We start from the raw sequence: 12324 nt of genomic DNA on the forward strand, positions 1-12324 counted from the left end.
CTAATTTATTTCTATCGGGCCCTGAAAAACCAGGAGTCGTACTCGTATTCCAAGCATTCTCTCGATCTACCTTGTAATACTGTAAGCTCAATAAGACTTGTGATGTGGGTACTACATGATATATATCATACATATTTGATACATACACTCAAAACATCCATAGGTAATTCAGGAACAAGTATTCACGATAAACAGACAAATAAATGCCTTCTAGAATTTGAACCCGGGTTCCCCATTTAATATAAGGTGTATAAAAGTGAGATCTAAGCATGGACTCTTTTTAGCCTGGCCGATACAAGGATTCAAGCTCCTACAGGATGGAGCAATAGCAGTAAATAAATAGCATTCGCCAAAACTTTATTATACCTTTATATGATGATAGGTGAAATAACCTTGTAAAGTAAACTGATACTTACAGATAAAGCCGTTGCTAAATAATTAAAAAATGCCCGAAATAATTCTTTACATGAATCGACTACTGAAATAGAAGCAGCCTTATCAGGATAGAATTATGTTTGGGGTCAGACTTTAGTTCCTCTTTAAACTTGCTCAGTCAGTCTTCTTGGGAATGAAAGCAAGGAGCAGACGACTGTTTCCATACTGTTCTGACAACCCTGCTGTGGCCAGAATATGGTTAAAACTGACATAGATACGTGAATGACGAAATGTGTACCCATTCATGTGTCGGGGGAAGGAACTGCTGTATTAATACACAAGACGCAAAATTAAAGTGTGGTATAATGTAATAAGCAAGTATATTAAAGAATACTTACAGTTTACTTCTTATTAATCTGTCAGCTCCCACGGCTCATATATGAGCCAGAACGCTTATGGTGACGTCATATCGTGGGATTCGACAGGTTTGAGAACAGGGACCATGGAGTCTATGGAGTGGTTGGCACTAACTAAATACGAGTATGCTTCTATACAAACACTAGGCTGTGATAATTTTTCTCAGGGTCCCTTTTTCACTGAACCACACATTAAAAAAAATTGTACGCCTTTCTATCTTTATAATAGGATCTACAACAATAAACAATACATTTAATCGGTCTCCAGAGTGTGCATTTCGGATGTTGTCTATATCGATGCCGATGTCGGTAAAAAGATATTCACCGGCGCGAGACGATATAAGTTTTTTTTATGCAATTTCCTTTTAATAAAGGTTAGTAAAAGTTGTGTTTTTAAAATCTGCATTAAATAGGCTTTATTGTCATATTTTTTGTATGTAGAAAAACCAGGCAGTTTAATTTTGACAATACTTAAAAAACAAAAATTACACTTGATAAATTAGATTTTTTGTGTTTTTTTATTTTTTTTTTCTACAAATTGCAATTTTTTATACCAGAAATGAATTCTACGTTATTGATTTATCCGAAATTGATACCAAATATGACCTATTAGCTAAACGGGGCCTGTTAGAATTTTTAGAATGAAGCCGGGCGGGGCGCTACTTGTCCCCCCCCCCTCTCGGGCTCTAGTGGGGGGTTCCCTCGGGCTACCGATCTTAATCGGCTTATTTTGATATAAGGAACAACTGTGCCAAGTTTCATGCTTTAATCAAGCAAAAAAAGGTCATTTCACTTAACACCCTCACTAAAGCAAATTAGGTTACAAATAGAAACCACCGCTTTCAATAGTGGTAAGTACTAAACGAGACCAAACTAGCAGGCCAAACAGACAATCAATCATCAATGCCGAATAACTGTTACAATGAGGAAACAACACAACTAAGCAGATGACACTTTCGTTGGAGTTCTACATATAATGTCGGCTATGTACTGGCTTCACTAGTACATTCTGTCACAAGGGACCAAAATGACATATTTACGGCGAGGGCGTACATTGAATCCTCGACGAAGCGAAGGATTCTAAAATATAATCCCAAGCGTAGCTAAGCCACAATCAAGGCAAGGCAATCGAGCCACAACCATTAAGGGTGACGATTTGATACTATGACATATCTCAATTCATGGATAAGATTAAAATATCATCGCAAAACAGATTAATCTCAATATCTTTATCATCTCCGCATTGAATCCTTGAAATAAGCCCCATTTTTTTCACATACCAGTGTTTAAGGCGAAGATCATAAAAGCGGGCTCATGAATAAGCAAATACGGCTGTTGAACTGACAAAAGAGTGCATCTGCGTCACTTTTGATACAATTAATAAATTATTGCTGACACAAAGAGACCTCATAACATGGAGACGGCGCGGTAAACACGCATAAAAGAGCTTTTGTGAATACAAGAAACTGGATTAGATGGACGACAAAGAATTGGGGTACCATTTAAAGTATTTACTTATTTAGTACCCACCGGACCGGTGTAGTCAATGTTGAAAGGGGTTGTTGCTATTTAAATGTGTTTCAATAATGGCTGGAGCCGAGGAACTATGGAATATTAAAGTCGATATTATGTTAAGTGCATGTTCATAGAAAGCAAAGCTGTTACAAGTGTCGTCAAAATTCAATTTTGGTGTCTGTCTACATCTATTTCAATAGTAAGGGAACGTTTAAAGTGTCATTCTATGGAACTTGCTAACTATCTAAACAAAGATCACTAGTAAATTCATATTTTTTGACATTTTTAATATGGCGGTTTGTTTACATATAGTTTGTCAAAGGACTGTCTCATTTCAAACATAGACAGAGAGAATCATAGTATAGTATATATAGAGTATAGTTTTTTGTTGTTATTTACTGACAAATTGGTTTGACCAACTATAGTTACTTTGCAGCGAAGCACAGTCTGCAGCTTACTATCGGTCCCTAACTGATGGGTAATCGTGAAACGTAAACTGAAATTCTAATGTGAACGTGTAACGTGTGCCTCTATTAGGAGAGATTCAAACACGATGCATAGAGAACTAAGTTATCATGGTTTTTCATTTTAGATCACTAACGATGACACCTGCAAGATTAATTTAAAAGTTAGTACCTAATACGATAACGTGGAGTGCGGACTCCAGAAAAATAAAATTCCTAGCTTACTTTTTGATTTGTTATCCGCAAATGTCAAGGGTATATTGAACTCAAAAACAATAAAGACGATGTGCTTTACACAGCAACAAAGCTTTACCTCTGTAGAGCATCAATGTTACAACACAAAACTTGGAAAAGTTTAATTAACCCCCAAGAAATGTTACGAAAGGATGTACTTATATACAAAAAAGAGAAAACCGTTAAACTTTTTCCAGTTGCGTTGATACCGTAGAGTAGACAAAGGCGTGTGTAACTAACTACTAACTAGTGCAAATTATAGTAGGCGTCAATTTGAAAGAAACATTATTAGTATAATACACCCCACACATTGTGGTTAATAAGGTTGTTAAAAGTTTATGTATAACAATCATGTTACATAGATATGTTAGGATTTCAACTAGGGTAAAGTTAGACTTACCCACAGACAAGACATCCCTTTAGTCTGAGCATAGTAACGCTACCCCCTCTGCCACAAATATACGGTAGTTTTACTCCATCTTCGAGTCAAGTGTCAGAATCCCGTGCCGTGATTGGTCCGTGTCTTTGAACGGACCAATCACGGCACGGGATTCGCTCACCTCGTCCCCCACACCCCAGTATTTTTGGCAGCATCGGTTTCATGAAATAATTGCTCTAAACTCCGTCTAGAGGATTCCTAGTCTATGGACTTACCCTTAACACTGAAATAAGCAATTGTACAACCTGAATCCCAGAATGCCTATTTTTTTCTCAAGATAATACATTCCCAAAATACCTAACCTTCACATCGACGTAATGTCATAATTTATGACATTATTGTACGTCATAATACCTAAATCTCAATATACCTATACCTACATATGAATGTGCTCATTAGAGTGCTATATTTAACAAAACATATTTAACACTATTTTTAACAAAAATAAATAAACAGTAAGGCAGCTTGACTCCTCCGAGTAGTCCGAGTCCTCCGACAGGTGACGTCAAACGTAGGTTATTCTTATAAATGATCTGTGCCCTGTTTATCAAAAGCTTGTAACTTGTAATAAAGGGACTTCCACTTGTATTACAAGTTACAAGCTTTTGATAAACAGGGCACTGATTTGACATAAGATCCCTTATTGACATGAATCACACTATAAATGCTAGAGGGGTTATCTGTCACTCTACCGCACCACACTACTAATGCTAGAGGGGTAGTGTTCAAAACTTAAATAATTTTGTTCTAGCAAAATAAATATTATATACAAAACATAATCCAATGAAATATCTTTATGTTATGCAGATATTTACAATGTTTGAGAAAATTTTCAAGAAAACGAATTTTCCAGTACTAGTTGAATGTGAAACGAATTGAGGCTATTACTTTTTGTTTCTACCAATCGTCTGAGGCATTATGTCGATTTAGGGCTCATTTAGACGGCGCGCGAACTCGTATACGATTTTAGTTACATTGCGGACCATTGAGGTTACATCACTTCAGCCGACCGATCAAACGACGTAATGTAATCAAACTCGCATGCGAGTTCTCGCCTCGTCTAAATGAGCCCTTAGTTGTGGTTAGTACAGTCAGCAGCAATAGTTGCTAAGCGGGCCAGGTGTTCAAAATGATCTTGACGCGACTATCTTATTGTTAAGAGAATAAGAACGCGTCAAGGTAATTTTGAACACCTCGCCCGCTTAGCAACTTCTGCTGCTGACTGTACTTACCTTTTCAACACCAGCGGGCTCAGCACGGTTCCATTTTTATCCACTATCACTAAGCCCGTCACTTTCGCACTTACATACTTGTTAGAACGTGACAGGCATGGTGATAAATGATAAAACTGCGACCGTGCTACTAGGGCTGTATAATTTTTGACAGATAATCAAGCTTTATCTGTTTTTAACCGACGAAAAAAACGGAGGAGGTTCTCAAGTCGACGCGTATATTTTTTTATTTTTTTTTTATGTATGACCACGCATAACTTTTTACAGAGTAGTTCGATTTTGATAATAATTTTTTTATTGGAAAGGGTATACCTCGAACTTGAGTTTGTTCCTGGTTCGTCGTATTCCTGTTCCGTCGTATTCCTGTTTCGTCGGATTCCTGATTCGTCGAAATGTGCTAAAAATGCTAGAAAAAGTACGATCACTGTTGATTACATGAAATCTTCATATTTAGGTAGTAAATACTGGTTTACTGCACGACATATTTAATTATATGTATATAATTCCCACGAAACAAGAATACGACGAATCAGGAATCCGACGAAACAGGAATACGACGAAACAGGAATACGACGAACCAGGAACAAACCCGAAGTTGCACCCATATAAATTTGGAAAAAAAAATCCAAACTTAAGGGTAGGAAAAATAAAACCGACTTCAAAAAGGATGAAATAAAATATTATCCTATTTGAAGTAGCGTTACCAACTGATATGTCAAGCCAAGTAGTAACAATACGAGTCAAAAATGGGATTTATAGCCATAAAGCTGATTATTTTTGACTGGTATTGTTACTACTTGGCTTGGCACCGACTTCAAACATATCAGTTGGTAACGCATAGACTTCAAAAAGGATAATATTTTATTTCATCCTTTTTGAAGTCGGTTTTATTTTTTTGTAAAAAGTTTTTAGGGTTCCGTAGTACCTATTATGTATTGCCCGACATGCTCTTGTCCGGTTTTTGTTTCTTCTTTGACATTTATAAGCAAGGGTGAGTAATGATTGCTATTCATACCTTTTTGCTAGTAGAGCTTTACTGAAAGCCAAGAAAGCTTTATCTTGGCTTCTAATGACACAATTTTCCTAGCCTCCTGAGACCCAGAAGCATTAGTTTTGTTTTTGAATTTGGAACCCTTAGTTACTCAAATAAGTTGAAAATATTTTTTGGAATATGTACAAAAATTTGTACGCAGGGACTTAGGAGGTTATAGCACCAGGAAAATAGCTTTAAACTTAACTTTTAACCGTTTTATCACCAAAGACGTCAACTGACGCGCCCAGCTTCAGCCCAATATCAACCTTCGTGCATAACAACAAGGTTCACGATGACGCGCACACGATAAGTGTGGAGTTCCAAGGGTGTAAATATAAAATCATGCAAAACTTACCTTAGTTCGCGGCCGGCCCCTTCCCTTCTTCACTGCCGCCTCCTCGACCGGTTCGTCACTTTTAGTCTTTTTCACTGCATTACTAGTCTTTGCCGCACTCGGCTTCTCCTTAGAAGCCTTGATGTCCTTTATCGCTTCACTCAGTGTCATGTCATCATCACTACCACTCTTGACAGACTTAGCAGTCCTCACCTTCTGCCCACATTTAGGCAATGCTTTTGACACAACTTTTAGAGGCAAATCATCATCACTCGAAGAATCTGATGAACATTTGCTGCAAGACTCCGAACTTGAACTGCTGTCGGACTTTTTTGATGATTTCTTCTTCACTTTAGATTTTTGCGTGTCCGTGGCCTCGGAAGGTTTCGTCTTGACAGAAGGCTTGGCGCTTCTTCTAGGTGAAACCTTCCGTGCAGGAATAGCAGCAATTTTGAGCCTCAGGCCGGTGTCACAAGATGTAACGGAAAAGTGGGGTTTAGAAGCAGAAGTTTGCTTAGCACCTAAGCATTCAAATTCACTTCCTGATGATTCACTGGAACTGCTGTTCTATAATCAAAAAGACAAGAAGCAATTACTCACTAGCAGGACTGAATAAGTAGGTATTCATTAACAATCTATAAACCCTTAACCTCTCCGTTCCCAGTGGCTCCAATACGAGTCGGAATTGTATGGATTTGAGAGGTCCTGGGAAACGAGGGGTTAATCAATGTATAATAATATAATATATTAAAAGAGTGAATCATAACACCTTGTAAGCATAAAAATGTAAAGAGTGTGTCAAAAATTGCACTATTGCAATAATCAAGAGGTTATTTTATAATATGTGTTTATTTTCAAACATTTAATAAAATGGTGTAAACATACCTCTGAATCTGTATTTGAATCCGACTCGCCACTTGAATCATGGGTCTTTGGTACTTCAGTACCCATTTCTGTAAATAAAATAAACAACTTTAGTAGGTATCAATTGCAATCTCAATATATCTTCCGCTAATGAGTGTCAGACAGATTCTATACCTAAAAGTATAATAATCATTAAAATTTCCCCAAACATAAATTATATCACTTTAAATATACTTTATATTATTATATAGTTTGGCAAGAGTTGAAATCAGTGGAACATAGGCGGAGGGAATCATACTGTCCTTTACTTATGGTAGTATTCAAATTGTGAAAGAGTGATAAGTAGTTTTTTTTTTATTCGACTGTTGCTGACAACTGTGAGACTGTGTTGAACTATGAATCTATCTTCCACTAATCATCAGTGTCAGACCAGTCTTGTTTGCCAGCCTATACTTATGTAGAAACTGTTTCTATGAGACTGAAAAAACATATGCGAATTCAGACAAAAATCATTGGTTCGATAAGGAATCAAGGTGTCCTACTTTAGAACTTTACAAGATACTATGATGGATTAAAACAGTCATAATTAGCGAAAAACATGACTAGGCGCTTGGCTAGACAAAACTAGTAGTAACAATAATAAGTGACGGTTAGTTAGCAATACATAAATCTTCCAAATCTAGTCGTAGCACTTTAGGCAGTATTGTTCTAAATACTTACGGACACAGATAATTGATATAGGTACTCACTTCAAGGTTGGTCAAGATGTTTCCAAGTCCAACTGCACAAATTCCCGCATTATATCACTGGATATACAAGAACGACATTGTCTCTGCAAAGTAATGTAAGGATATCACCAAAATATAAATACAAAACGTTCATTTGGAAGAAATATCCTATTGTTCGAGCATGATTTTGTTGGTATAAAATTAGTCGAGATGACAGATCCGACACTCGGAAGGACCAGTTTCCTATCACATCACGACGTAACATTATACCATTCCTAAACCGTGGATTCAATGCTATTACTTCAAACTGAACGAATATACACTTGATCGCTTTCTTTTTACGTTGCGATAATAATTAGGAGTAACGGTCTTTTAGGACATTGGCGCCAAATAAGTGCATACGTTTACATACATAACCGGAATAATATCGAAGAAAGCTGATTCAATCATAAGAAAACAATATATACTAAATATAAAAGACGTAATTATATACTGACCATATATTAAACTCCTGTAACGCAAAGATAAACGCAGTTGGTTCACTTGAGAGCACAACACTTGGCCTCCATGTTTACAAATCATTCAAATAAAATAAAATATATAGGAAGATGCCTAGGTATGAGAGAAAGCTAGAGAATTTGATAGCTAACTCTTTTTTACACATGCGTTCTTGCCGCGAGAGAGAGAGATGGTCATAACAAATTAATCTACACATGAATTGCGCAAAATGGCGTCACTGATCAAATGCATGGATGCTATTTTGTATGAATGCTAAGTTTCTTGGCATTAAATTTGTATGAAATGCTTAGAATCATGAAATAGCTGTACTTTAAGCGTAGAATGTTCACTTCATCATATAATTTTCCAATATTTATCAGCATCTAGTATGCAAAAAACAAGTACGGGGAGAAATTAGGAATGTGTATGTGTGTCCGTGCGTGTGTGTGCATCGGCCCGTTTCACTGCTACAAGTTATAATCATTCAATAAACTACTGTCATGGTTTATAAGGTAAAATAGTAAGATATTAATTTTGAATTGAATTTTATGCAAACGTAAAGCCAGCCTATCAAAAAGATAAAAAAAATGTTACATGTTAATCAGCGTTCATCGGTTTATTGATGTTGTTTTGACATCACAGTGTTTTTTCTTATAACTGAAACAGCGTGTGGAATTTACGTCAATGTCACTGTCATGTCAGTCAAAATATTTCTAGGTTATTTCCTGATTATTTCATACTTTTCATAGCAAAAATTTTAAAATAGAGAATATTAACTTAACCTGAATACAGTATAATCTGTGCAGAAATACAGTCGGGAAATAAATACAGACCATACTTCGCCAATATGGCCCTAAATAGGCTTTTCGCTGGGCTATCAATAACTCCTACGATTCTGGGGAGACGAACTATTTATACGGGAGTCGTTAACTTTGCAAGTAAACCCCCATTAGACAAGCCAAAGCCAGGATTCGGCATAGCTTATAGGCGTATAGTGCATTTTCCTGAAGAATATACTGTCAAGCCTTTAGAAGTAACCAATCTTGCAGGCAGAGATCCAGTGACAGGTACTTTACGCATTTTATTCTCAATTTCGTTAAATCTACCGAGGCACGTCTACACTGGAGATTGCCTCGCGCGTATGCTCGCTCAGTGTGAACCCTACTAATACGTTTTAACTGAACTATGTTAACTGTAATGTTGATAAAACAATTGCTTACTTACAGGTCGCGTTGTCGCTAAAGGCATAGGAGGTGGTATTAAGCACAAATACCACTGGATAGCATGGATCAGGGATGGACCCAAGGAGGGCCCTCCCCAGGAAGAGAAGGTCATACAGGTACAGAATTTCCTAACAAATAAGTTGGCCATATCATTACATACTATTATTAGAAGTCTTATCTAGTCATTGATACTTAGAGCATTTAGTAGGTGTCTGTCATTTTCGGTACAAAACAGTCTGCCGATTTTTGCGGGGGAGGGGCACATCAAATGTATGGCTATTTGTAGGTAACATGTAACAATACAAAATCCATAGTAAAAGGGGTCCATAAACATAAATTTGAAATCAAATTACAATTAAAACTTAACTAGTACTTTTTTTCTCTAAAATATACTTTCAGATAATGGAAGATGGTTGTCGGACAGCAAATATTGCGTTAGTGGCAGTCGGGGACAAGTTGAAATATATTCTTGCGACAGAGAACATGAAAGCCGGTGACATTATCAAATCATCCAGACACTTGCCTAGGATACCTGGTTAGTGGGCTAAGTATTTTTCTTTTGATGTAAAAAAAATGATCAAAGTATAGTATTCACAATGGAAATGTTTGACCTGATGGTTTATATTGTTTTTATTTTAACCTAAAGCACAGAATAAATAATAGTACTAAGTACAGAAGACTCACTCTCTAACAAAACGATCAGCACAGATATGGCCGCTAGGTGGCGACAGCGCCACGCGCGGCTTATGGCTTTCCCCAAAATTGGGGCCGAACGGATGTACTTTTAGCAAGGTAGCTAGGTAGGTTTTTTGGTCATAATAGGAAGTATCAGAATCCACACTCCAAAGTTTACCCCTCAAAGTTTAGTAGGTATTAATAAAGGTTTTTTTTTCTAGTTAGAGCCAATGAAGGCGATGCTTACGTCCTAGGAGCGCTCCCTACGGGAACTATTGTACACTGCATTGAAAAAGTGCCCAGTAAGTCCATTTTTAGGGTTCCGTACCCAAAGGGACCCTATTACTAAGACTTCACTGTCCGTCCCTCTGTCACCAGGCTGTATCTCATGAACAGCGATAGCTAGACAGTTGAAATTTTCACAAATGATTATCTCTGTTGCCACTCTAACAACAACAGCTTTATTTTTGTTGATGGTGCGGAATCCTCCGTGCGCGAGTCCGACTCGCACTTGGCCGGTTTTCACTGGATATTTGTCAAATTTTTTAAGGTTACCTTAAGCATGTAAAATATTTTTACGTTATTATAACATAACATGATCAAAAGTGGCTGTGCCAACATGAAACATGTACAACTAGTTATACATGTACAATTATCCATACATAACGTAAAGTACATAGGTACAAAGAAAATAAATAATACTTGAGGTGTGTCCAGATCAGGCCAGGCCAATGCGTAGTTTGCGCCCCTTCGCGAATCCCTCGCGCACTTCATAATGTGCTAATAATGGATGCGAACAGCTCCATGTTATAACTATTTATACCGTTTGACAGCTGAATTAGATGGTGTTGTAAGTCTTGTATTCTCTCTTATTCTGTATTTCTCTAAGATTCCCACGATACAGGCTGCCTAGTGTAGGGATCACTGTACTGCTTGAAATTTTTGTATTTGGGACATAAATACATTTTGAATTATATATTTTTTTGTAGTCTCTTCTTCAATCAATAACGCTTTACTACTTATACAGGTATGGGCGGTCTGTACATCCACGCGGCGGGTACCTTCGGCACCATTTTGCGGAAACAGGACGACCGCATCATCGTGCAGATGCCGTCTAAGAGGCTCTTCAGCTTTGATCAACACTGCATGGCTGTTGTTGGTTAGTACCTACTTTATTACTTATGATTCAAGTTCAAATCAATATTGGCACTCGATCGACGTAAACGTCATATACAACATCCAAAACACGTTTGTATTAAGGGTTATTTCCACACAAATCTGAATGTATATGTGGTCTATAGGACATATCTTAACACATTTAGTGCCGAAAACCCGACTATCGGGTATTTTACGATTTTGTTCCCAGGCCGGACGACCCGATAGTCGGCATCGTGGTACTACAGCTTTATATGACGAAATGTTTGTGGCCTGGCGCGGAAGTCTTGTTTGGCTGGGTGGCAATGAATGTGTTAAGGGTTATTTCCACACAAATCTGAATGTATATGTGGTCTATAGGGCATATCTTAATCTACCTTTACAATGGGCATGCCATGTTGCCATGCTATCTTGCTGCTAAGAGGGACAGGGACATATCATTATTACTTATAGGTACTTTTTTCTATCCCTCTTAGCAGATTTTTTTCGGCGTAACGGTAAATTTACACTTATGGGGTCTGAATACTGTCTATGGTCTCAGATTTTTGCAGTAGGTACATTTTCCATAATGAAAGAAAAAGTGGAAAAAAATCACTGACTAGCCTGCCACAATACCAACTGAGCTACCGAGACTTAACCAGTGACGATTCTTAATTTAAGATTCTCGCAGGTGTGGGGATAGCACTCCAAAAATATACTTATAAGACTTATAACGTAATGGCAGTATGGGATTTTTTCAAAGTGACGATATTCCTTTATTCCAGGTCGATTATCAAACATAGAGCACGGTAGCACGCCCATCGGGTCCCCGCAGCGTAACCGCTGGCTCGGCAACCGGCCGCGCTCGGGTCTGTGGCACCGCAAAGATGGCCGCCACGGCCGCAAGATACACCCGCCCAAACCTGTCAAGGAGGTCGGCAAGGCGGAGGCGGTCCGGCCAGCTGCGCTTAGACTTTCGATGCACCCTTAAGAATGCTTAGATAATAAATTTAATGCGTTGTCAACATTATTTCAATTTTTACATCCTCTTAATACCTTGAGTATGCGTAGGTACTTATCAGGGATGTTGCGAATATCCGCATCCGCAACCGCGGAACTTCCGCATTATTTTCAACATTCGCATCCGCATAAAATCGATG

At 37.8% G+C, this 12324-nt stretch overlaps 2 protein-coding genes across 2 annotated transcripts in view; one reads left to right on the forward strand and one right to left on the reverse strand.

Annotated features, from left to right (window-relative positions):
* LOC134656570 (histone-lysine N-methyltransferase ash1) overlaps window positions 1–8523 on the reverse strand; it is an 84606-nt gene extending 76083 nt beyond the window's left edge. Inside the window, exons 1-4 of the mRNA XM_063512128.1 lie at window positions 8132–8523; window positions 7656–7738; window positions 6928–6995; window positions 6064–6609 (exon numbers count right to left, since the gene is read on the reverse strand). Coding sequence (XP_063368198.1) covers window positions 6064–6609; window positions 6928–6993 — 612 coding nt within the window. The 5' untranslated portion in view covers window positions 6994–6995; window positions 7656–7738; window positions 8132–8523. The remainder of the gene's footprint in view (window positions 1–6063; window positions 6610–6927; window positions 6996–7655; window positions 7739–8131) is intronic.
* Window positions 8524–8874: 351 nt separating this feature from the next.
* On the forward strand, window positions 8875–12157 carry LOC134656274 (large ribosomal subunit protein uL2m). The gene is made up of 6 exons (XM_063511793.1): window positions 8875–9199; window positions 9359–9471; window positions 9755–9890; window positions 10252–10332; window positions 11058–11189; window positions 11950–12157. Exons 1-6 carry the CDS (start codon window positions 8980–8982, stop codon window positions 12153–12155), a joined length of 888 nt encoding a protein of 295 aa, XP_063367863.1. The 5' UTR covers window positions 8875–8979; the 3' UTR covers window positions 12156–12157.
* The last annotated feature ends 167 nt before the right edge of the window (window positions 12158–12324 follow it).

This window comes from Cydia amplana, chromosome 18 (assembly GCF_948474715.1).
Source record: "Cydia amplana chromosome 18, ilCydAmpl1.1, whole genome shotgun sequence".
NCBI lineage: Eukaryota > Metazoa > Arthropoda > Insecta > Lepidoptera > Tortricidae > Cydia > Cydia amplana.

What these genes read in the sequence shown, in the direction of transcription:
- LOC134656274 (XM_063511793.1), top strand. Translation starts at nt 8,980, where the DNA reads ATGGCCCTAAATAGGCTTTTCGCTGGGCTATCAATAACTCCTACGATT. An exon ending in AGGAAGAGAAGGTCATACAG is followed by an intron (nt 9,472 to 9,754) that starts GTACAGAATTTC and finishes ATATACTTTCAG; the next exon opens with ATAATGGAAGATGGTTGTCG. An exon ending in CTGCATTGAAAAAGTGCCCA is followed by an intron (nt 10,333 to 11,057) that starts GTAAGTCCATTT and finishes CTACTTATACAG; the next exon opens with GTATGGGCGGTCTGTACATC.